Raw genomic sequence first — 27,398 nt, forward strand, 5'->3', positions numbered from 1 at the left:
CTGATGAAGGGCTTTTGCCCAAAACAGTCGATATCCCTGCTCCTTGGATGCTGCCTGACCTGCTATGTTTTTCCAGCATCACTCTAATCTTGACTCCAATCTCCAGCATCTGCAGTATCCACCTCTGCCTAATTGTAATTTTATGTTGAGTTCACACAGGATAGTAGAGGAATGCACTCTACTGAGTGTGCTCTTGACATGATGACACCGACTTAGGTAAAATATCTATATTTGCAGATGATACAAAACTTGAGAGATATTGTAAACTGTGGGAAGGACAATTAGAAACTAAAAGAGGATATAAACAGGCTGGTAGCATATGCAGACAAGTGACAGGTGGAATTTAACGCAGAGAAGTGTGAAGTAATCCATTTTGCTACAAAGAACAAGCAGAGACAATACCAAAGGAAATATACAATTTTAACGTAGATGTAGGAGCAGAGATACCTGTGCAAGTCATCAGCAGACCAGGTTGAGGAAATGACTAAGGAAGAATACAGAATCCTATGTCTTATAGGTAGGAGCATAATATACAAAGGCAAGAAGTTGTGATAAACCTGAACGTAAAAAGGTCCGGCCTCGACTGAAGTATTGTGTCCTGGAATCCATACATTAGGAAAGATATGAAGGCATTACAGAGGGTGCAGGTAAGAGTAATGGGAAGGGGTTCAGGAATAAGAAACTTAAGCAATTTGGATAGATTAGATAATCTGAGAATGGAGAAGATTTGATTGAGGTGTTCAAAATCATGAGGGCTCCAGACAGAGTTTATGGGGAGAAACTGTTCCAGTGACAGAAGAATCAACTATCAGAGAACAGCAATTTATGGTGACTTGCAAAAGAAAAGGTTTATTTTTATTCAGTTACAGGATGTAGAATATTACTGGTTAGGCCAGCATTTATTGCCCAACCCTAAATACCCAGCAGCAGTTAAGAATCAACCATATCACTGTGATTCTGGTGTCACATTCAGGCCAGCTCAAATAAGGATAGCAGATTTCCTGATTCTCAGTAATGGTAGCCATAACTACTGTAATCAATTGTCAAAAAAAAACTGACTTAGATCATTAATGTCCTTTAGGGAAGGAAATCTACCATCCTTACTGAACCTGACCTACATGTGACTCCAGAGAAATGCAGTTGATTCTTAACTGCCCTCTGAAATCGTCTCACTTAAGCCATATCAATGGTATTTGGGGACGGGCAGCCACTGCTCACCTCCCCAGTGATCCTCATATCTCTTGAAATAAAATGGAAGAAAAATAAACACTTTGGGGTGCAATTCAGCTTGAATAAGATGCTTAATAACACACTAGTTTCATGTAATACTCACAGTTAATTGAGTATCAAGTATTGTGTATTGTTTGACATTGTTCCACATGGTAGACTGGTTAGTGAGGTTAGATCACGTGGAATACAGTGACAGCTAGCCGTGTGGATACAAAATTAGCTTGAAGGTAGGAGACAGAGGGTGGTGGTGGAGGGTTGTTTTTTGGATTGAAGGCCTGTTATCAGCAGTATGCCACAAGAATTGGTGCTGGGTCCACTGCTTTTTGTCATTTACATAAATGATTTGGATGTGAATATAGCAGGCATGGTTAGTATGTTTGCAGATGGCACCAAAATTGATGGTGTAGTAGATAGCGAAGAAAGTTAAAATCAACTAGTAGAAAGTGAGGACTGCAGATGCTGGGGATCAGAGCTTAAAAATGTGTTACTGGAAAAGCTCAGTAGGTCAGGCAGCATCAAAGGAGAAGGAGAATTGACGTTCCGGGCATAAGCCCTTCTTCAGGAAGGGCTTATGCCCGAAATGTCGATTCTCCTTCTCCTTTGATGCTGCCTGACCTGCTGCGCTTTTCCAGCAACACATTTTTAAGCGAAGAAGGTTGCCATAAAGTACAACAGGACCTTGATCAGATGGGCCAGTGGGCCAAGGAGTGGCATTTGGGATTTAAATAAGTATGAGGTGTTGTATTTTGGTAAGGAATATCAGGATAGTGCTCACACAATCAATTGTAAGGTCCTGGGGAGTGTTGCTGAACAAAGAGACCTTGGAGTGTAGGTTCATAGTTCCTTGAAAGTGAAGTCACAGGTAGATAGGGCATTGAGGAAGTTGTTTGGTATGCTCACAATTAGCGGTCAGTGCTTTGAATAAAGGAGTTGGGAAGTCATGTTGCAACTGTACAGGACATTGGTTAGGCTACTTTCAGAATACTTTGTTCAATTCTGGTCTTCCTGCTATAGGAAAGATGTTGTGAAACCTGAAAGGATTTAGAAAAGATTTACAAAAATATTACCAGGGTTAGAGGGTTTGAGCTTCAGAGAGAGAGAGGCTGAGGGGCATGGATAGCGTAAATAGCCAAGGTCTTTTTGCTCGGGTTGGGGAATCCAAGACTAAGATGCGAAAGAATTTAAAAGGGACATCGGGGAACTTTTTCATGCAGAGGATAGTGTGTGTATGGGATAAGCTCCCTGGAGAGATGGTGGAGGCTGGTAAACAACATTTAAAAGGCATTTGGATGGTACATAAATTGGAAGGATATAGAGAGATTTGACTCAAATGCTGGAAAACGGGACTAGATTAATATAGGATATCTGGTTGCCTTGAACAAGGTGGACCAAGGGCCCTTTTCTGCACTGTACATCTCCATGGCTTTATGTATAACGGTGTCCAGTTTACAAGGTGAATTTCTACCTCATAAGTAATTGTGCCAGACATCACACATTATTGGCTATGTTTATTCCTGTTGCCATTCTGTTAATTACCTGGTACAGAGGTGCCAAGTGCCACAAAGACCACAGCAGTCACGGAATCTTTCAATCCCACTGTGCAGCCAAAATGTGAAGCCAGATCATTGATGAAAGCTGTAAGTAAACCAATCACAGCCATACAGACGATGAAACAGGCCCAACCATTCCAATACTCAGTGGGAGGAACAAAGGCAAAGAGAACTTTCCAGAAAACCGTCAAGAAATGCATAACATAATCAAAACAAGAAGGTAGCTTCTCATCCCGTGTATCATCTTCATCTTCACCATCACCTGAAAAATAAATAAACTCACATCAGAGTCTTAGATGGTCTTAGATGATTTAACATTGTTTCTATTTCTCAAAACATCAAAGCTTTGCATTCTTGTATTCTTAGTGCAGTAACCTTGATGAGGAAAAATAGTGAAAGAATATGTAAGAAGACATAATTAGTTGTCACGCATAATCAAAACTGGCTCTGCCAATCTCACCAGTCACCGTGCCATCCTCAATTGCTGGATTATAGTCACTCCTTAGCCCCAAGAAGATGATGTTCAAGAATATTGCCATCCCTAATTCCAGCTTTCCCACCACCCACCTTTATACCTGGATTTTGCCTCTTCCACTTGTAAGGCCTTACATTGTTGAAGCTTTAACTTTAGGTTTCTATCTCATCCAATTCTTTTCTGGCTGTGGCTTTCACTTCATCCAACTGTTAGTCTTCAGATCCCATCACAAATCCTTTCTTTTCGCTCTAACCTCATCCAACCTTAAATTCTTTGAAATCTCTGCATACCTCCAATTCTGCCCCTGCATGTTCCTGATTTCATTTCTCTGTGATTGCAAGCCTACAGCTACCAAACAGTTTTCTCGAGCTCGAAATTCATAGATTATAACTGCAATTACAACTCAACCATACTAGTTTTAAACAGCTTTGTTACGTCCTGAGGCTTCAGGCTTTATGTAACCATAATATGACAGTATTCTTCACTAAAATGGAGAATGACATGGTTGATTCTCAGATAAGGGTCCAGAATCTAAATAAAGGGAAACTAACAAGAAATTGGAGCTGGCTATGATAAATTGAGAAATATTACTTAAAGGGATGACAATGGACAGTGGAAAACATTTAAAAAGAACATGTAGGAACTGCAACTATTGTTCATTCCTGGCAACCACAAAAATAGAATGGGAAAGTTGGTCTGACCATTGGTAACAATGGAAATTAGGAATAGTATTAGTTCGAAGGAAGGGACATACAAACTGGGCAAAACGTACGGCAGACCTGAAGATTAGATTACTTACAGTGTGAAAACAGGCCCTTCGGCCCAACAAGTCCACACCAACCATCCGAAGAGCAACCCACCCAGACCCATTCCCTTACATTTACCCCTTCACCTAACACTATACGCAATTTAGCATAGCCAATTCACGTAACCTGCACATTTTCGGACTGTGGGAGGAAACCGGAGTGCCTGGAGGAAACCCACGCAGACACAGGGAGAATATGCAAACTCCACACAGACAGTTGCCTGAGGCAGGAATTGAACCCTGGCCTCTGGCACTGTGAGGCAGCAGTGCTAGCCACCGTGCCGCCCGGGAGCAGTTTAGATTTCATCAAAGTAGAACAAAAGGATTGATTAAGAGGAGGGAAACACAGTAGAGAGTAAGGAAACATACAAACTGATTGTAATAGCTTGTGTAGATATGTGAAAAGAACAAGATTTGTGAAGACAGATGTAGATCCCTTACAACCAGAAACAGGAGAACTTATATTGGCGAACAGAGAGATGGCAGACCAATTAAATAGACATTTCCCTCCTGCCTTCTCAAAGGAAAACACAAGTAACATTCTAAAAATGTTAGAAATCCCTTCAGAAATGTGGGACAACATCTGGGAAAATGCCAGAAAGATCACCATTTGTAATAGAACCCAAGCTATTCAACTAAACATACTCTATGGGACTCATATAGCACCGGAACAACTGGCAAAATTTAGGGCAGGAACATTTCCAATGTGTCCTAAATGTAAAATAGAAGTGGGCACTCTCACACACTGACATGTCATAAGATCCATAAATACTGGACCAGAGTAGCAAATGCACTGACAGAAATCTTGGGAGCAGAAATTGGAGTAGATCCAGTATCTCTTCTCCTGGACTTCTTGAACCTGCCCTCCCTGGATATGCACGGGAGGAAATTATTCTCCATTCTCTCCTTTTGTGCAAGGAAAAATATCTTAGTAAATTGGGTAGCTGAGGGCCCTCCAGGACTTTCAAATTGGCACAGGTTAATAATGCAATGTATTCCCCTTGACTTCCTTACAAATATGGTGCACGAAAAAAACTGAATTATTCTGTAAAATATGGCAGCCCTTCCTGAACTATATAGATACAGATATCTTGGCCATATTGTCAAGGGTTTTTACCTAGTTGTGATAGTGGTTCTGGCTGGTCTGTGGTGTGGGCGGGGGAGGGGGGGTGGAGGAGGAGGAATCCCATATGCATATGGGTTTTATTATGTTAATTCATTCTGAGCATGTACTTCATTATTTAATTACTATGTTAACTATTTTTTAAGAGTAATGTAAGATATTCTATTATATGCTTTGGTTATTTGTCAGTTAGACTAGTTCTTAGTTGAGTTTTTTTTTCTTTTTTTGTATTTGTTGTGTTTTGGTTATTTATTTAATTTTAATGGTATATTAGTGTTTATTTTGTTTGTGTTATTTTGTAAGTTTGTAAAAAATGTTAAAAACATTTCCTTTTTCTTTGTTAAAAAATCTATTAAAAATTTTTTAGAGAATACAATGTTTAGTGAATGGGAGGAACTAAAGGAAATTGGTAACAATTGAGAAGTGTTATTGGGAAATCAATGGAATTGAATCCCTACGGCCCAATAATTTACACCCCAGTGTACTGAAGGAAGTGGCCCTTAAAATACTATATGTATTCGGTGGTCATCTTTCAAGATTCTATAGAATCTGGAACAATTCCTATAAATTGGAGGGTTGCTAATATAACCCCACTATTTTAAAAAGGAGGAAAAAAGAAAGCAGAGAACTATAACACAGTAGCCTGATATTGTAGTGGGAAATGCATTATTAAAAATTTAACAGCAGAGCACTTGGACAACAGTGGCAGGATTGGACAGGGTCAGCATGGATTTGCAAAAGGGAAATCATGCTTGACAAATCTACTGAAATCTTTCAAAGGTGCAATTAGTAGAGCTGCTAAGGGATAGCCAGTAGATGTATTCTACTTGGGCTTTCATCTGGCTTTTGATAAGGTCCCTCATAAGAAATAGGCATGTAAACATAAAGTCCATGGGATTGGGAGTAGTGTGCTGACATGGAATTGGCTGATAAACCGGAAACAAACAATAGAAGTTAGCAGGTCTTTTTCAGAGTTGCAAAAAGTGACTAATGGGGTACAACAGAGATCAGCACTTAAATCCCAGCTATTCACAATATAAATAATTTAGATGTAATATTGCCAAGTTTGCAAGCAAAACAGATCCTTCCTCAAGCAAGGAGACCAAAACTGGACACAATATTCCAGTAAATAATTGGAACAACACTTCTTCACTTTTATAATCCAGTGCTGTTGCAATAAATGTCAGGATTCATCGAACATAGAACATAACAGCACAGTACAGGCCCTTCAGCCCTCAATGTTGCGCTGACCTGTGGAACCAATCTGAAGCCCATCTAACCTACATTGTTCTATTTTCATCCATACGTTTATCCAATGATCATTTAAATGCCCTTAAAAGTTGGCCCATCTACTACTGTTGTAGGCAGGGTGTTCCTCTCAATTAAATCACCTCTCAATCTTCTCCTTTATAATGAAAACAGACTCAAGTCCCTCAGCCTTACCTCATAAGACCTTCTCCCCCATACCAGTCAACATCCTGGTAAATCTCCTCTGCACCCTTTCCAAAGCTTCCACATCTTTCGTATAAGGCAGTGACCAAAACTGTATGCAATGCTCCAAGTGTGGCCACGTCAGAATTTTGTAATTCCATTTGCTTTTCTTAATACATGCTGTACCTGTATACCTAATTCCTACGTTTCCTGCACAAAGATGCCCAGATCCCTCTGCACTGATACACCTTGAATCTGCTTCCCATTTAAATAATAATTTGTCCTTTTATTCTTCTGGCAAAAATGGACAACTTCAAATTTATCCACATTAAACTCCCTCTGCCAAATTATGACCCATTCTCGAGCCTTCCATCTGTAAACTCTGTATTTCTTCATCATAATCGTACAGCTAAGCCAACCAAACATCCCAATTTCATCTGTCCCACTTACAGCATTTGGCCCATATCCCTCTAAATCTTTCTTATTCATATAACTATCCAGATGCCTTTTAAGTGTTTTAATTGTACCAGCCTCTACCACTTCCTCTGGCAGCTCATTCTGTACATGCACCAGCCTCTGCATGAAAACGTTATTCCTCAGGTTTTTTTTTAATCTTGTCCCTCTCACTTTAAACCTATGCCTCTAGTTTAGGACTCCCTACCCTTGGAAAAACACCTTGACTATCCACCCTATCCATGCTCCTCATGATTTTATAAACCTCTATAAGGTCACCCCACAGTCTCCAACACTCCAGGAAGAAAATGCCCCAGCCTATTCAGCCTCTTCCTATTTCACCGCCTGTTTTCCCACCTATTTTACTATCATCCACACACTTTATTGCATGCAAGTTTTGGACTTTATATCTGAGGAAAAATGATCTGGCTATGGGGGAATCAGGCTAATTGCTGGAATGGCAGTACATGTATGACGATAAACTGGATTGGCTAAGACTATATTCACAGGAGTTTAGAAGTATTAATATGGAAGCTAATAGAAATCTATAAAAAGACTGGGTATATATGAAGGGTGTTCCCAATGACTGGGGAGTTTAGAACTAGGGGTCACAGTTTAATGATATGGGGTAGCCATTTAGGACTGAAATGAGGAAAAATTTCTTCTTCCAGCGAGTGGTGAGCCTAATGGAATCTCTGTCACAGCAAGCAGTTGAAGTCAATACATGGAGTTAGATAGTTCTTTGCACTATAGAAATCAAAAAGTATTGAAAGGCAGTGGGAAAGGTGTTGGTTATTCAACAATGATCTTAATTAATGGTGGAACAGGCTCAAAGCCTAGTTCTGCTTCTATTTTCTATGTTTCTGAAGTGTTTGTGATCCCTCATTTCATGACAACTGAATTGTGATCTTTTACCGAGATAATCAGCATTTCCTAGGGTTGCTACTGCAAGTTGATCACTGAGAGTAATATAAATGTTTTCATATCTTCTATTTTCTTCAGGTTCAGATAACAGTTAAATAATCACTCTAAGCCTTAGGCAATATTATATGAATCAGGTTTGTTGGAGTAGATAGTAAGAACTGTAGATGCTGGAAGTCAGAGTCGCGAAAATGTGGAGCTGGAAAAGCACAGCAGGTCAGGCAGCATCGGAGGAGGAGCAGGAGAGTTGACGTTTCAGGTCAGGACTCTTTATCAGGATTGATGAAGAGCCCTGACCCAAAATGTCAACTTTCCTGCTCCTCCACTGCTACCTGAAATATTATGCCTTTCCAGCTCCACATTTTATTGACTTGTTAGAAGTAGAGATTTTGAAAATAGCAAGAAACTGCAATTCCACGTCTCATTAATTAAACCACAGAACATGACTGCTGAACAAAAGTCATGTTTCACAATGTTCCTAATGTCACAGATAAGCTTATTCCAGATACAGACATAAGCATGAAGTTCAGCTCATCACACTGAACTTTCAAATTCTTATTTTGATTTCATTAAGGAAGAAGAACTCCAGTACTTGGAAAAATGTCACAAGGTGAAATCTCTCCAGACACTGTACGACATTGACAATGGCAAGAAGGTTAGGAGAATCATGTGAGATCAGCAGTAAGGAAATTCCTGTCTTGATATCAAGAGCAACATGTCCCATTTTTCCAACCAAGTGCTGAGTGGGGAGACAAGGTTCTTGTTTGTGAGTGGTGACAGGCCTACTTGCAGACATTAATATCCACATTATTATGCCATCTTGCCTCTTTCCCACTCTCTCACTCTACTTTTAGCCTCATCCTCAGAGTTACAGGGCCCAGGGAGAAGAAAGCATAGGCAATGACTCTTATTTGGAGCACGACTCAGCTGGGTAATTAGGGATTTAGGGTCTTAGATATACTGTGTGGTCCTGCCATCTTAGTGCAGCTCTTCCCAAGGTATTTCCCTGTATGATACCATTTTAATGCCTCAGAATTCTCCTTGAAGCGTAGCTTTAGCTGCTGTTTGTGGAGGTAGGAGAGTGGTCTTTATCCTTGGCTGCTGGAGCGTTATGGACCTGCAGAAGGCTATTTAGGTCCTCACCATGATATGAACAATGTTCAGCATAGTAGGAATCATTTAAACTGCAGGGTTTTTAAACATGGAAACCTGCCCTTTCACAGGTATTTTTGCAGCAACCATGTCTCTACCTGCCCACTAGATCACGCATGGTAACAGCAAAAAGTCAAGAGAACTTACAGCTCTTAGCATCCACACAACAACCATTGCTGGTTTGGAACTTGGAACCCATAATTCCACACTGGTGGTTGCACACCACAAATTGAACTTCCTGCCTAAGTTCCATCAGCTCTTGACTTCCAATCCTAAAGCCTATACTCCATCCAATGTGTCTGGTGGGATCATGTTTCCATCTGTACCTGACTCCTCTTACCCATCGCTACATGCTTTGTTTCTCCTCAGCTTCCTATTTCACCTTCTACTATTTTTTGACCCAGCCAGACAACAACCAAGCTGCTTCCTGTCCCCGATCTCTATCCAGTTATACAGAATGCCAGGTCCTAGCTATAAGTGAAAGTAGAGAAACAAAGTGTGTAAAGTAATTAAGTAGAAAGAAGGGGAGAGTGTATGAGGAGTAATTGAAGAATAGATCAGGATGTTGAAGAAAGAATGGATCCTTTAGAATGCTGGAGGCGGTGGGGGGTTATGTTTGGTGGTGGCTTCAATTTGGAATTGGCAGAGGATGATTTATTGAACATGGAAGCTGATGAAATAGAAGATGAAGACATAGGAAAACACTGCCATGGTTCTGGGGTTGAGTTTGTGTGGTGACAGCAGAAGTGTAGGAAATGGAGTGGACACAGTTGAGGGCCCTATCAATTAGAATTTGAGTAGGGAAGGGAGTGAAGCTTGTTTGGTGAAGGAAAAGGCCTATTGAAAGTCCCCATGTGGAAGTTTGTATTATCAGAACAGATGTGATTGAGGAGAAGCAGGGAGGATGGAACATGGTCTTTCGATGCAACAGGGATGCAAAGATGTGTCGTCGATGTATTGGAGAGAGTCCGTGGACTTCAGTAATTATTGCAAATCAAAGATGCAGATTTTAAACTGTGTCATAAAGGCAAAAAGTACATAAAAGCTTCGCAATATCCATATTTGCACATTGTATGCAAGTGTATTATGCATTTTTGTAGATACAATGATGTCACGGAAAGCAGAGTGTAATAATGCTTAATTGTTGTGAGTGCTTTAAATTGTTGGATTACAGTGATGGTAAACATCGCACATTTACATGTATGCTGTCAAGTGTTTCCATGTGACTAGAATGATATCAGCATATTAAGCTAATGGTTAATTAACAATGCACAGCTCTGCTGTAACACTAAGAAAGATGGAAATTAAAATATCATCTCACCAGCACTGACTGTAATGGCCTCCATAAACTGCTCCCGCCATGAGTGCGTACCAATCACCAGTGCCAGGTTTGTCTTTTTGATCAGCTTATCCACAGTGCTCTACCAATTAGAGAAATAGATTTATCAAAACATTCAGATGATTTCACAGTAACACAAGAGTGAATGCTTTACTCAACCAAAATATCATGAATTTCATCGACTTTTGTTAAAAAAAGAAACAATCTGGATGAAGCTGGACATAAGAAGCTACAAAAAAACTGCTGCAAATCAACTGACTGTATAAAAATTCCCAGACATGTTAGATGTTGAAGATGCTTCTACACAAGGGGGAATCTTGAACCATGGATTAGATTCCCTACAGTAAGGAAACAAGCCATTTGGCCCAACAAGTCCACTCTGACCCTCCAAAGAGTAACCCATCCAGACCCAATTCCCTCTGACTAATGTACCCACTACTATGGGCAATTTAGCATTGACCAATTGACCTGATCTGCACATCTTTGGATTGTGGAAGAAAACCCATGCAGATATGGGGAGAAAGTGTAAACTCCACACAGACAGTTGCCCGAGGCTGGAATTGAACCTCGGTCCCTGGTGCTGTGAGGCAGCAGTGCTAACCACTGAGCCACCGTGCTGAACTAGGATAAGGAGCACTCATTAATAGAAACAGAGTCATCCAGCGTGGAAACAGACTTTTCGGTCCAACTCATCCATGCCAACCAGATCTTCCAAACTAAATTAGTCCTAAATGCCCGTTTGACCCATAGCACTCGAAACCTTCCCTATCCATGTACCTGTCCAAATATCTTTAAATGTTGTAATCGCACCTGCATCTACCACTTCGTCTGACAGTCATGCCACCCTCTGTATGTAAAAGTTGCCCCTCGGGTGTCTTTTAAATCTTTCTCCTTTTACCTTAAAATTATGGTCTCTTGTTTTGAACTCCCCTACCCTAGGGAAGAGACCTTTGCTATTGACTATATTATCTATGCCCATCATGATTTATAAACCTCTATAAGGTCACCCCTCAACCTCCTACACTTCAATGAAATAAGTCCCAGCATATCCAGCCTCTCCATATAACTCAAACCCTCCAGTTCCAGCAATATCCTTGTAAATCTTTTCTGAATCCTCTCCAATCTAATATTATCCTTCCTATAGCAGGAAGACCAGAACTGGACACAGTACTCCAAAAGTAGCCTCACCAATGTCTTGTACAACCGCAACATGATGTCCCAACTCCTATACTCAATGGAGAAAGTGAGGACTGCAGATGCTGACGTTATGCCCAAAATGTCAACTCTCCTGCTCCGCAGATGCTGCCTGACTTGCTGTGCTTTTCCAGCACCACACTTTTTGACTCCGATCTCCAGCATCTGCAGTTCTCACTTTCTCCTATTGACTGGAGTTTGCACATTCTCCCAGTGTCTGCAGGGTTATCCTTCGGGTGCTCCAGTTTTCTCCCACAGTCCAAAGATGGGCCGATCAGGTGAATTGGCCATGCTAAATTGCCCATAGTGTTAAGTCCATTAGTCAGAGGTAAATGTAGGGTTATAGGATAGGGGAATGGGTCTGGATGGGTTACTCTTCAGAGGGTCGATGTAGACTTGTTGGGTCAAATGGCCTGTTTCCACACTATAGGGAACTAATCTAAAAATCTAAAAAAGGGTTTCTAAGAGAACAAGGGCATTTTGATCATTTGAGCCAGTGGGCCGAGGACTGACAGATGGAGTTTAATTTAGATAAATGCAGGGTGTTAAAATGAACTTGAATGGGACTTGTACAGTTAATGGTAGGGCCTTGGGGAGTGTTGTTGAACAGAATGACCTAGGGGTTCAGGTACATAGTTCCTTGAAAGTTGCATCACAGGTAGACAAGGTGGTAAAGAGCCATTTTAAATGCTTGCCTTCATTGCTCAGATATTCAATGGTCCCCTTGTACTCTTAGATAACCTTCTTCACTAGGAGAAAGTGAGGACTGCAGATGCTGGAAATCAAAGTCAAAAAGTGTGGTGCTGGAAAAGCACAGCAAATCAGCAGCATCCGAGGAGCAGGAACGTTGACGTTTCAGGCATAAGCTTTTCCAGCGCCACACTTTTTGACTTTAACCTTCTTCACTGTCTACTATACCATCAATATTACCATCTGCAAAATTACTGACCATGCTTCAAAGGAATTTCTTCAGAGGGTAGTAAATGTCGGGAATTCTCTACGCAGAAAATTTTGGATGCTAGATCACTGAAAGTATTTGAAGAATAGATGGATAGACTTTTGAAATATCAGGAAGTTGAGGGCTATGCAGAGCTGGCATAAAAGAAATATTGAGACCCATGGGAAATAAGCCATGATCTTTTGGACAGCTGGCAAGCTTGAAATAATGCAAAACCTATTTCTGCTCCTATTTTCTATGTTCTTATATCATATCAAGGTTCTTGAATCACCAGGAGTTTGCAAGATAATGGAAGTGTGAGAATTTAAGCTTTGAAGGTCAACATTTGCACACTGCACCTTCCCTGCAATCCTTCCCCTTGTGTAGCAGAAGCTTCCATCCAGGATGGCAGAGCTTGCAGTCCTTGAGATGATTGGCCTGCACCAATACAGTTACATATGGATCTACTGTCTTCCCTTGGCTGCAGTGCCTCATGCATACCTGAGACCTCAGGAGATGGCAGTCAGCTACAATTTAACTTTGGCTTCATGACTTCATAAGATCTCATTGGAATGTGAAACTGTGAGAACTGCTGATTTATTGGTTATGTGGGAATTGAAGGCAGCAGACAAAATGACAGAAAAAAAAAGGGTGGCACGGTGGCACAGTGGTTAGCACTGCTGCCTTACAGCGCCAGGGACCCGGGTTCAATTCCCGACTCGGGTGACTGACTGTGTGGAGTTTGCATGTTCTCCCTGTGTCTGCGTGGGTTTCCTCCGGGTGCTCCGGTTTCCTCCCACAGTCCAAAGACGTGCAGGTCAGGTGAATTGGCCATGCTAAATTGCCCGTGGTGTTAGGTAAAGGGGTAAATGTAGGGGAATGGGTGGGTTGCGCTTCCGTGGGTCGGTGTGGACTTGTTGGGCCGAAGGGCCTGTTTCTACACTGTAAGTAATCTAATCATGATTCTCCATTTATTAGACTCAGAATTAATGGGATGCTTTCTCACTTGGCCAGAAAATCTAAGCTGCAACTCTGTTCCACTCATTTAAATCCCCGCCCACTTTGTGTGTAACCCCTTCAACATCAACAAAGGTTTACACAGTTCATTTGCAAAATCTCTAGAGTGATTCACTGTTCATGTTGGACTTTTCCAATATCAACTTGTCCCATCATACATCAAATCACTCCCTTTTTGTTCCTTCCTCACCAATTTGCTATCCTTGTTGACCCTCTTCTCTTCACCTGGCCCCATTTCTGCCCAGCCTCTTTCTTTCCCAATCTTGTAATTAATTGTAATGCCCTGATGACCAGGTGTGCCTACTCCATGGTTAGTGAACTATAGATTAATATAGCTGTATGCAGCTTTTAATTTATAATTATTCAAGTTAAAGCAGGTCAGAAGGCAAGATTTTGTTTAAACAGATTAAAGATTAGTTTATTACTAGTCACTACTTGGGTTCATTGGTGATAAAGAAATAAAACTATTAACAAGAAGTTGTAAGTTAAAACAATTGCAGATGAGATAAAGTTTATTTATAAAAAGAAGGTTCCAGTGACTTTGTGATATACCATTGAGGTTTGTTGCTTGTGTCCCTTGTTGCTGAATCAGAGGTTCATGTTGAAGTCAGATCCAGCAGCTGCAATGGCTTCTGTAGTTGAATAGTTGATATTTTCTTGTACCAGTGGACCAGCGGGATAACAGATTTCGTGAGAATGATCTTTGTGTTTCATTAGTTCTGTCACTTCAGCACTTTCATACTTCCCTCAATTTCCCTCTGCAGAACAGTTGTTTGGTTTCTGTATACCATTCTCTTTTTATCTCCCCTTCATCAAAACTTCCATTTCTGAGTGTGGTTCTCAAAGTCGTCTTCATGGAGGTCTGCACTCTGATGTTCCTAACCAGATTTCTTTTTACATTTCTAAGATCAAACATGGTGGTACAGGTAGACAACCCTTTATCCGAAACCCTCGGGACCAGGAGTCTTTCGGATTACAGAATATTTTGGATAAAGGATTAAATGACATTTTCATAGTAAAAATAAAAAACCTACCAATTAGCAGACGCACCTGTGATTACTACGAGCGCTGAGGCAGAATTGACACCTGCCAGTGCTGGGCCACATCGCTACATCATGCCTGAGTGACGTGGGTCGAGTGGGTGTGGGGTTAACTGCTTGCACGCCAAACAACATGGTTATTGAGAAAAAAAGTTCAGGAGAAAACTTTGGATTTCTGAGCTTTTCGGATAAAGGATCGTCAACTTGTATATTAATTTTGAGGAATCAAAGTCCACAAAATAAAGAAGTTAATTTTGCTGATTCCTTTTTGAGTTCTTCCTCCCATATGTTGGTGGCAGGTGCTAGCAGCTCCACCATGCCAAGAACCTCTGCGAAAGCAAGCTGAGGATTATGGATGGGGAGGTACACTGCCATCCCTTCAGTACCCAGGTTTTCTGCACTGCTGTTATGCACCTATAGGTTTGGTCACGGGAACATGCACTGGTATAATTCAGACTAATTCTGTGCACTATTAAACGTGCATATTTGCTGACTGATCTTCATGGTGGACCTGAACTGTAGTACACAGAGGGTAACGCATCCCATCCTGAAGCATAAATACCTCAATAATTGTAATGTTCTGACTAAATGGTGAGCCACTATCCATAATAGTTGGTACAATATTTATTAGCAAAGTTTCCAATATATATCGGAGTTGCATGTTGAGAATGATTAAAGGATCATTGGTATGTTGTAACTGGCTGCTGACTGTTCACTAAGATAAAATATATTCTGTTTTCAGATATTCAATACAAGGCATTCCCATGATTTAATCATTTACCGTGAGGTGAATATCAACTGGTTTGCAATTTAAGATGCTTTTACTCCCAAAGGTATTTTTCTGTGAAATTGTTAGAAAAATCATTTGGTGCTCAAAGAGTTAATTGCATCAGATATATAAATTTTGCTTTGGGACAGCAAGCATTATTAAAGATTGTGATTATGTTCAAATACCAGGTGCTGGCATTTTAGGCTTGTTTCTCATTACTGTCATTTAGCCTGTAGAAAAGGAACCACATTGGGTCAGAATTTGCTGAAAAAATAACAGTATGTGAATAATGTTCCCAGTTATTAATGTGCAAATCAGCCAGAAACCCGTGACAAAAAAGAGGATTGCAAGCTGTTGGATGATTTGCACATTAGGAATGGCTAGCTTTGCAAAAATGATGTCTTTTGCAAAACCCTTTGCTGAGTGAAGCTCTGCATTTGCACATTAATTGCCAATTAAACTGGCCACAGAAATTAAAGCCTTATTAATAATGTGAGTGCACGTTTAACAATGTGATTATTGTTAATAACAATCAATCAATTTGTCTAACTCTGAAAATGAATATTTTAAAATGTGGAGTATCATTCCTTCATGTAATAAACTATTAGAGCCATTAAAAATATTAAACATGCAATAGTCTTACAGTTATTTATTCCACAAGGAGCTGTAAGTTAAAATAGAAAGCCAAGGGCAAGATGGACAATCATGTGGACTTATTTTTCACCCATCAAATGAACTTGTGCCAAGCAAGGCCACTGCAGCAAACAATTTGAAAGGAATTAAGTTACAAAACATGTAGTTTTGAAGAGAAAGAAATGAAGGACATAGTAAAAACACAGATTGGTAGCTTACCAGAACTGGAAAGACACCTAATGAATTTTATTCCTTCTAAATTAAATGTTCATACCAACATGATATGTCTGTTTATTGGAAGCAACATTTCCATTGAAGCTAGTAGACAATGTTTGGGTAATGCTCTGAAGTAGACACTGAAACATCACGAGAAAAGAATTTCTGAGTGCCACTTGATGCTAAAATGATTGAGTGTGGTGGACTACCACAGATGATAAAATGGTTAAGATGTCCACGTGCGATGAAGAAGCAAAATTATAATTTGTCTACAATGTTCTCCACAAGAATACCTTAAATTCATATGATTCTTCAATGATGACCTCCAACTTGGAATGTTCACCCAGGATGGGTTTCCCCATCTCTGCAATACGCCGAGCTTCCTCTTCCTCTGCCGTCAGTTTCCCATTGGATTCATCTGTATATCAGGAAATGCAGAGTTAGAAATTTCACGGGATGTTCTCAACTTTCCCACTAATTTGCGCATTTCTATGGCTGTGCAGCAGCTTGGAAGGAACTGCATAGGCCTTATTCTGTGTCATCACTCATTGAAAAAAAAAATCACAATAAAGAAAATGTAAAGGAAATGTGCTGTTGAATCTATACTTGGTATCATAGGTCCCTTTTACTGTGCGCTCATCTCAATAAATGGACTAAAAACACTTACTAATAACCAGACACATGTTCTTACCAAAGCCCAATCTCCCAGATCAAACGAGATAAATGGTTATCTAAACATTTTGATCTTGAGGACTAACTACTAAGAGGCATTTTGCATTTGTATAAATGTTTTTTGAGATACAGTTTGAAGTATCCAGCCAAAAGAAATTTAAGAGATCTTGTGGCACAGTAGTCATGATTTGGAGATGCCAGTGTTGGACTAGGGTGGACAAAGTTAAAAATCACACAACACCAGGTTATAGTCCAACAGGTTTATTCAGAAGCACTAGCTTTTGGAGTGCTGTTCCTTCATCAGGTGCTTGTGGAGTTGGGATCATACGACACAGAATTAATAGCATAAGATTACAGTGTGATGCCACTGAAATGATATATTACCTGGATTGCTTGTTATGTCTTTCATCTTTTAGAATGACCATGTTAGTTTCGTATGTAAACCCCAGAACTTTTTAAAATATAACATTTTAGTTACATTTAGTTACATGAGGTAAACTGATTTAGATGATTTTTTTAAAGTATGCCTCAAGGAATGGATTTAGCGTAGATTATATGGATTTAGCATAGATTGTATGGATTAGCTGTCGATTGTATGACAATTGATGAAATTCTGCACAAAGCAAAATCACTCCTAGGTTAATTGGATAAATAATTCAATATTAGCCGTCACCTTTAAACAACAAGCTCTTGACTAATGATTATTATAATCCAGTTCCCTAAAGCCGTCAGGTCCAAGTGAAATTAATCATCAGTGACATTATCTCACTTCAACTTCAATTCATACATGTCTCTGTGTACTGCTGATTTAATTTCAAATGGTCATTTGTTGAATTGATTTGAGATAATCCCAAAAATATCACATTATTCTGATAAAATATAAAGTTTGTGAGAAGATTTGTAGCTCGGGTGCTCGTTATTGTGGTTCTGTTCGCCGAGCTGGGAATTTCTGGTGCAGACATTTCATCCCCTGTCTAGGTGACATCCTCAGTGCTTGGGAGCCTCCTGTGAAGCGCTTCTGTGATCTTTCCTCCGGTATTTGTAGTGGTTTGAATCTGCCACTTCCAGTTGTCAGTTCCAGTTGTCCGTTGCAGTGGCCGGTATATTGGGTCCAGATCGATGTGCTTATTCATTGAATTTGTGGATGAATGCCATGCCTCTAGGAATTCCCTGGCTGTTCTCTGTTTGGCTTGTCCTATAATAGTAGTGTTGTCCCAGTCGAATTCCTGTTGCTTGTCATCTGCGTGTGTGGTTACTAAGGATAGCTGGTCGTGTCGTTTCGTGGCTAGTTGGTGTTCATGGATGCGGATCATTAGCTGTCTTCCTGTTTGTCCTATGTAGTTTTTTGTGCAGTCCTTGCATGGGATTTTGTACACTACATTGATTTTGCTCATGCTGGGTATCAGGTCCTTCGTTCTGGTGAGTTGTTGTCTAAGAGTGGCTGTTGGTTTGTGTGCTGTTATGAGTCCTAGTGGTCGCAGTAGGACTAGCCACACTACCATACACTAAGAGCATTTCCGAACTGACAGCCAGACTACTGCGACCATGAGGACTCATAACAGCACACAAACCAACAGCCAAACCAAAGCAACATGAGTTTGACTGGGACAACACTACTATTAGATTAGATTAGATTAGATTATAGGACAAGCCAAACAGAGAACAGCCAGGGAATTCCTGGAGGCATGGCACTCATCCACAGATTCTATCAACAAACACATCGATCTGGACCCAATATACCGGCCACTGCAACGGACAGCTGGAACTGACAACTGGAAGCGGCAGATTCAAACCACTACAAATGCCGAAGGAAAGTTCACAGAAGCGCTTCACAGGAGGCTCCCAAGCACTGAGGATGTCACCTAGACAGGGGACGAAACGTCTGCAACACAAATTCCCAGCTCGGCGAACAGAAACGCAACGATAAAATATAAGATCTTGAATCGTGCTTTGGTACTGCACTACTGGTGCAGGCTGATGTTGGAATATCGCACCACAGTTACTTACTGATATATCAGACCACAATGACTAGTTTGTGCTGGCATACTCTACCACAAATTAGAGTCATTCCAAACGCCGTAAAACAAACAGTGATTCATTCTGGATAATGTTCCACATTTGCTGACTCAAAACACAAAGACAACTGACATCATTCACATTGTAGATGGAAACATGAAATTACATAGATATAGATTGTGTGAATGGGCAAAACTGTGGCAAATGGATTTCAATGTAGGCAAATGTGAGTCATTCACTTCAGACCAAAAAAGGAGAGAACAGGGTATTTTCTAAATGATGAAATGCTAGAAACGGTAGAGGTCCAAAGAGACTTGGGAGTCAGGGTACATAAACAATTAAAATGTCTTGCACAGCTGTGGAAAATGATCAAGAAGGCTAATGGATCACTGACCTTTATATCTAGAGAACCAGAATGTGGGGGGGGGGCGGGGGGGGCGCGTGGGGAATAAGTTCTGTTTCAGATGCATAATGCTTTTGTTGGACTACATGGGGAATATCATAAGCACACATTAGATTGCTGATCGTGAAGAAGTGCAGTATAGGTTTACCAGATACCTCGACTCCAGAGAAATTAAGTTAATTGTCTATTCTAGGGTTACCACCTTTGCTAACTTGTGCTGGGATATTGAATTACATTTGATAACTCAAGCCTGAACTGGTTAATGGAAATTATCTCCTATTATTTATCTTATCCTAACTGTCAACTTAAAGATCTCTATCAGGTCATTGTTTAACATGCTTAGCTGCAGGTTATAAAAACAATAACTTGTCAACTCAGGTGCTCAATTTCAGACTTGGTGTGTAGTGGTTGGGTAATGGGTTTAACATATTTTAAATAATTAAAACAAGAATGCTTCCTCTTAGCTAGTAACAGAGAGACACCCTGATTTAGCTGATAAACAAGGAAAGGCCTAGAAGTAGAGGATATTGCTTTTCACTCAATGGCTTATTAATTATTTCTCTATTACTCAATTCAATTATACATATACATTCTAAAGCATAAAACCATTGTTAATGACAGGAAATCAATAAGTATTGGTAAATGCTTCCCAAACTTTTTCCCACTGTGACTCTATTTTGAGGATTGAAAAGTATCATGACTCTTCAGTGGGAACTGTAAGAGCAGAGTGGGTAGTACTGTGAGAGTAGGGGTCTATTCGATCAAGAGCACAGCTGTTGTAGCCCACAGTGGACATTGCTGCCTTAGTGCTTGAGACCCCAAAATTTCAGTTTATGACCCCAATTTGGATCCTGACCCCCATTTGGGGAGCTCCAGTATACACCAATAAAAAGATTATATACCAGTACTAAATAGCCTCTGCCAGTTAAAATATTTACCACCAAACTTTCCTGATCTTTGTCCCCTTGAGGAATTCCAATTCTTTACTCAAAAACATCAGGGAAAGTAAGCAACGAAACATTATGCCATGTCTCTTCCACTTAGTGATCGCCAAAGCTGCCCCGAGGAAGTGAATTGACTCATCATTCACACAAAGATGAGATGGGAAAACTAAGGCATTCTTAACTGGCACCCTTTACTTCAATTATGTGTTCATGCGGTCAAGGAGTTCTCAAAAGCAGCCTATCCCTTCCCAAGAAGCTAAAGCAGAGAGCTGTTGACAGGATACTCCTCTAATCCAAAGTCTTATATGTTTCAGCTCCTGAAGATAACTGATCATTTTGTTTATATTTCATGGCTTAAGGACCTTCCAGCCCACCCTGTAGCACCAGCAGTCAGAAGGGAGGATCCAAAGCATGTAGACATGAATGCATCACTAAACTTCTAAAAGCTGCTGCTGGCAGCAATTTGTGCCTGCACTGGAAGTACCCATGTTACTAACCACTAAAATATTGTAGCTTATTCTGGAGAATTGCGGCATCGTTTCAGCATATCGCATATGTTCAATATTCAGCTAGAGGGAGCCAAGTTGAGAAAAATCGACCTTTGAAAGTTGACTAGATACGGTCTTGAGATAAAAGCTCCGCCGGTGGACTCACTGCTGAGGGATCACAGTGGGCAAACATATAATATAAATTAATCAGGGTCTGGTAAATCAATTTGAAGTCAATTCTGATAACTGAACTCAGGATTTCTTCTAAAACGGTTGTTACAACATTATATACTGACTCAACAAGGCTTGTATCTAGCAGATAGTTGTTCCTGTTCACTGGGAGTATTCCTGAACACAGATTGGAGAAGAGGGCAGGAGCAGCATGAGCCCGCTAACCCCATAATGAAGGGAACCATGTTAGTAGAAACTGACATCTTACCATCAGCCAATAAGAGAGCTGCAGAGAGAGAAAAAAAGAGTGAAATCCAATGAAATGGTAGCTGAAGACACTGGTTACTGTACACAATGAAACAATCTGATCCAGGATGAAAACACCTAAACTTTCACATAACAACTACAAGAAAAACCTCTGCAAATTGTTAAACACTGAATATAATGTGGTTCCAGAGAAGTGTGCTTTCTCCACCTAAATTACTGTTTACATTAAATTTCTTTTTATTTATTCATGGGATGTGGCTGTTGCAGGCTAAGCTAGCTTTTATTGCCTTCCATAATTGCCTGGAGAAGGTGATGGTGAGCCACCCTCTTAAATTACTGTAGTCCTTGGAATGAAGAGACACCCACAGTGCCACAAAGGAGGGACTTCCAGGATTTGTGGTTGTATCAAACCATCACAAAGTTTTCATTAATACTAAGAAGCTCAGGCAAGTTCTATGATTTGACTATGCTGTAGGTTAAGATTGGCTGCATTACAAATGTTATTCAGTGTGGAACCCCAGAAATCCTGGCTTTACTCACTGTAAGAAGCTGTTCAGCATTGGCATTGCATTCAGAAAAGCTGTGCCCCCTCCATGTAACTTGTGCCAATCTGTTGAAACAGTACTTCAGCAAATATAGCAGTCCCAATGATTCCATAATAGAAATGTTATCCAATTTGACAATTAGTATAAAGTTTAAAAAAATCTAAATGTAGGAAAACTGGGTAAGATAATGACTGGAAAACATGTACTGATATCTAAACACAGTGAAACAGTATGGGAGAGATGGTGGCATAATGGTTATGGTACTGGGCTAGAAATCCATGGGCCTAAGATTACTGGATACTGGGTTTTAATCCTATCACAGTACTTTGTAGAATTTAAGTTCAGTTAGTGAGCCATGGAGTTATAAAGCTAGTCTCTGTAATGGTTACCATGACAACTATTATTTACTGTTGTAAAACACCCATCTGCTTCACTAATGCCCTTTAGGGAAGGAAATCTGCCATCCTTATCAGGTCTTGCCTACCTATGATTCACACCAACAACACGGTGGTTGACTCAGAAATACTGAGCAAGTTTCTCAGTTCAAGGACAATTAGGGATGAGAAACCAATGTTGCCCTTGCCAGTAACAGCCATGTCCCAAGAAGAAGAATTGTGATTGTATTAACATTCAAATCACTTTGCTTCCACATAACAATCCTAAGAATTTCAATAATTTGCATGTCATTTCACAGTGATTGTCTTATACCACAAGACAATATGCCAAATGAATGGCACTGAATCCTGTAAAACAGACACAACAGTGTAACTGAAAGCCTTACATTGAGGATGATGTGTGCAACAAGTAGTTGAGGGCCTTAGCTGAAGGGATGTAACAGAAAGTGCAAAAAATGAAGATGCAGGTGTAAAAGATGACATTGCAGCCAGGCCTTATTCTGAGAGCATGTAACAATGTGTTATAACTGAGAGCCTTGTAATGAAAGTGTGTAACAGAGCATTAAATTGAGAGATTTTCAATTACAATTAGTGTAGCAGAGACACCTTTAGAACTTACAGCCTAACCGCAGAGGAGGAGTATGTAACAGAGAGAAGTTTATAATGGAGTTCCTTTCAACAAAGGTTCAGTGGTTCACAGCAGAGCCCTTAATATATATACATATTGGATTACGGTTTCTCCCTTATGCAAACCTGAAATGCCACGTTTCATCCATCTTGGTTTCTCCAGGACAACAAAAAAGTTTTCCTGCTTTTCGTACTCTTCATCATCCACAATCTTCACCTGGATTGTCTTCCTGCAGAGAAAGAAAATAAATCAAAAACCTATTGAGGATAAGAACCAATCTGTAAGAATGGGTGTAATCTGACAATGTCTGAAGCCTTAGTGGTGGCTGGTTCTTCGCAAACTCTACTGGAAGAGATGCAGTGAATAGTTGAGAAGAAAGTGAAACATGTAGGACACCAGCCTCAGAGACTGTAGGTAGCTGGTTTGCACGAGAACAATGTGATATTTGCAGCAGTTACCTGACAAACTGGTATTCCATCTTAAACTGTGCAGCTTAGTTTACCTTGGCCCTTACCTGCTGTAGTTCAGCCATAGGGAGTTAATGATGCTGAAATAGCAGACACCTTTAACTGCTTTTAAAGTGCCAATTCTTCATCATTTCCAAATAGGGAGGGAAGTCTGTTTGCTCTTCTTTTGTTTTCCCTTTCTAGTTGAATGTCAGTAGTTCTTTGATAGACAAGGAAATTGGGCGTTATGAGAGCAAACAGTACAGTAAAGACCAGATTAACCATGATCTCATGGAATGGTGGAGAGGGCTTGATGGGCTAAATGGCCTAATCCTGTTCTTACGTCCTATGATCCTAGAATTGAATCCTATCATTTCAAGAGCAATTGCTGCAAACAAACAGTGATCGCTAGTGTCCTCTTTATTTCAGTCAAATTAATAATGCTTCACTGTGGGAATGTCCTGCTTTTCTAATCTCAGGGAACACATTCTGCAGACAGTGTAGGCATCATTGACTTTTGTTATAGTAGCACTATGTAATTAGAGTGGCGGTGATTGTTAATTGAAAATGATTTGTGTATACACATAAAACCTTCTCATTCCAATTCCACCCAACAAAGAGACACCTGAAAACTTTAGGAAAATAACATCCACATGAACATTAATCTACCGTAGCAGGAAAATTTTCATTTCTATAATGAACTCCCAGGAAAGTGTTATTAAATGGAGGAGAGCACATTGTGATGAATTACACATTAGTCCATCAACAACAAATTGGGAGCCAGCCATAGAGTCTTGATGCTTAACCTATCTGTGTGAGAATTAGTTCTAAAATGAAACTACCATTAGTCTTTATGAGATCATTCGACGATATTGAGAAGCATTGGTCCCTGCACTGAAGCTAAGATCTCACATTCAGATGAAACAAGAAGTGAGAACCTATTAACCCACATTCACCAGGCTTTCAGCCTCAATTTCACAAAGATTACATGTTCTGTCCTCCCTCTTCACCTCTCACATGATAATCATTAAGCGTGAAAGGTTACTGCTTGAGATCCTGGGACATGGCAGCTCAATCTCAATGGATATGGAGTTGCTGTAACTACTTAAGATTAATTTCTTCTTGTCAAACTGAAGTCTGTAAAAACATCTTGTAGAGTAATGCTAACACTTGAGATTAATCCTTTTCTTTTCTCTATGAACTCTGTACTCATGACCAAATGAAACAAGACAGAATCTAAACATTTTCCTTTGACATTGAATGGCATTGCCATCACTAATGATCCCACTACCAATATCCTAAAGATCGCTAAGAAACCAGAAAATGAATTGGACCACGCTTATAAATACAATACCAACAAGAGCATGTCAGAGGCTAAGTAACTCACCTCCAGATTCCTAGAAGTGTGTTATCCAACTATAAGCCACATGTCATGAGTGTGTTGGAATTATACCTACTTTTTAAATGAATACACCCCTAATAAAACTCAAAACCATCAAGGGCAAAGCAGCCCACTTCATTATGACTGTATTTATCAGCTTAAAATGTTCATTCTCTCCACTATATATTGGCAGCAAAATGTGCTATAAACAAGATTCACTGCAGCAATTCATCAAGCCTCCTAAGACAGCACTTTCCAAATCCATGAGCTGTACCACCTAGAAGGGTAATGGCAGCTGATGCATGTGAGCACTAAGATCTGTAAGTTCCCTTCCAGGCCACACACCATTCTGACTTCGAATATATTGCCATTCCCTCACTGTCTCTGTTGAAAATTCTATAACTCCCTCCAAAACTAAACTGTGGGTATACCCATACTACACGGACTACAGCAATTCAAGATGACTCATCACTATTTTTTCTAGAGCAACCAGAGATAGGCAACAACTATAGCCAGTTAGCAAGGCCAATATCCTACGAATGATTAAATATCAAATAAAAGGTTATTAGTAAAATCAAAAGTATTTGCAATGTTGCTAGTGGTCTATGGCTATAATCACAAGATGCTGAATTACTAAAAGTCAGTGTAAATAAGCCCTACAACTACAGTCTATAAATTTTTGGAGCAAATTAATGCAGATGCTGGAATCTGTACTAAAGACAAAAAATGCTGGAAATCACAGCAGGTCAGGCAGCATACACAGAGAGAGAGCAAGCTAACGACTCTTCATCAGAGCTGACATGAAGTGTAGAAGGGCCAGTATTTATACAATAAATGTGTACTTTACCATCATTCTAAATGGGCTTTTATCTTCTGAAGCACAGATGGGAAGAAAGTTTTTCATTCATACACCCCGTTCATAACTTCAATTTGTCCTATACCTTTACAGCTTAATAGTTACCTTTGGAACGTTGTCAGTGTTTTATTTAAGGAAATACAGCAGTAAGTATCAAGCTCTGGCAAAGTCAGGATAACAAACTAATTTGCTTGATGGTTACCTGTTGTCCAGAATATTAGATTACTAACAGGGTGGAAACAGGCCCTTCGGCCCAACAAGTCCACACTGACCCGCAACCCACCCAGACCCATTCCCCTACACCTAACACTACCAGCAATTTAACATGGCCAATTCACCTAACCTGCACATTTTTGGGCTGTGGGAGGAAACCCACACAGACACAGGGAGAATGTGCAAGCTCCACACAGACAGTTGCCTGAGGCAGGATTTGAATCCAGGTCTCTGGCACTGGGAGGCAGCAGTGCTAACCACTGTGCTACCATGCTGCCCACTAATTGTGGAGAACTCCCTTGCTCTTTTACAAAGCTAAAAGTACTGCAGATGCTGCAAATCTGAAATAACTCAGAAAACGTTGGAGAAATGCAGCAGGCGTGGCAACATGTAAAGTGTGAAAAACAGAGTCAACATTCCTACTCAGATGTAACTCTTCTTTGTAACTCCTCTGCCTTTCTTTAAAATAATACCATGGAGTCCATTTTACTTCTAGTCTAGAATTAAGAAAGAGCCTTGAGGTGATAACAGATCCAAAAATTGATTCCTCTGCCAGCACAGCACTCCGTCAGTATTGCAATAGACATCAGCCTTAGTTTTGTACAACAATCTCTCGAGTGGATTTGAACACCTGACCATCTATTTAAGAGGCATGAGCACTCTACTGTGCCACAGTTGACATACCTGCAAGTGGTAACCATCACACCCAATACAAGGGAAAGTCAAGTTCCTCTCTAAGCCACACCACCCTGACTTGGATTTATTTCACTGGTCACTGGGTCAAAGTGTGGAACTCCCTTCCTAATAGCACTGTGGCTGTTCCTACTGATAAAGGTTAAGCCTTACTGGGATAGCAGCTGGAAATCAAGCCAAGTTGTCACAAAAGTTAAAGATTTTGAAAAACCCCCCAATTTACTTTTCATCTTAGTCCCAGGTTAAAAAGAGCATGGATCAGGCTTCTGTACTTAACAGGAATAACTATTCAATACGAGTAAATTGGACTTTAGCTACAAATAATCAGTTATGAACGATCGATATATAACTAATTAAACTCACAAGAGTTTGGATCATGTTTCATTGTCCTCTCAGTTTCAGTTTATCTAATCTTCCTTGAGGTAGACCAAATCTGGAAATGACATCCCTTTTTTTTGTCTGTTGTCACACCTCACTATGGCAGTGGAATAGAAATAAATCCCACTATTCCCAGAATCACCCAAAAAAATAAAGATTTGTGGGAATCTTCTCCCCATGGCAGACGTGTCTTAGACCAGAGGGCGTAAGTTAAGGTGAACAGTAAGTGGTTTAGAGGAGATCTGAGGAAAAGTTTTTTTTTAGCAAGTGGGTCGTAGAAATATGGAACACCATGCCCGAGAGGGAGGTAGAGGCTCATACTCTCACAATATTTAAGAAGCATCTGGACAAGCACTTAAAATGCCAGGGCAAAGTGCACTATGGACCACACGTAGGTAAATTACATTAGTTTCTTTTGGTGTTTCTTGTTCAATATAGACGAAATGGGCCAAAGGATTTGTTTCTGTGCTGTATGATTCCATGATGCTATGATTTGAGGTAGAAAGTATTTAACTTGCATGAGGGGAACAAATATGCAGTTATTACTTTTCCTAAAGTTTATTAAACTTTAACAGATTTAAGCAAAAGAATAAAACATTAGTTGCTTAAACAAATAG

General features: G+C 40.1%; 1 protein-coding gene across 4 annotated transcripts in view; it reads right to left on the reverse strand.

The window, feature by feature from the left end:
- LOC140454487 (sodium/calcium exchanger 3-like) overlaps positions 1-27,398 on the reverse strand; it is a 352,119-nt gene that overhangs the window by 17,772 nt on the left and 306,949 nt on the right. For 3 of the 4 annotated variants that reach the window (XM_072549277.1, XM_072549275.1, XM_072549276.1), the window contains 5 exons: positions 22,940-23,043; positions 21,248-21,265; positions 16,579-16,703; positions 10,462-10,561; positions 2,767-3,042 (listed from right to left, as the gene is read on the reverse strand). In XM_072549277.1, the coding sequence (XP_072405378.1) occupies positions 2,767-3,042; positions 10,462-10,561; positions 16,579-16,703; positions 21,248-21,265; positions 22,940-23,043 (623 nt within the window). The remainder of the gene's footprint in view (positions 1-2,766; positions 3,043-10,461; positions 10,562-16,578; positions 16,704-21,247; positions 21,266-22,939; positions 23,044-27,398) is intronic. The other variant, XM_072549278.1, reaches the window with a different exon arrangement.

This window comes from Chiloscyllium punctatum, chromosome 29, assembly GCF_047496795.1.
Source record: "Chiloscyllium punctatum isolate Juve2018m chromosome 29, sChiPun1.3, whole genome shotgun sequence".
In the NCBI taxonomy this organism is placed as follows: domain Eukaryota; kingdom Metazoa; phylum Chordata; class Chondrichthyes; order Orectolobiformes; family Hemiscylliidae; genus Chiloscyllium; species Chiloscyllium punctatum.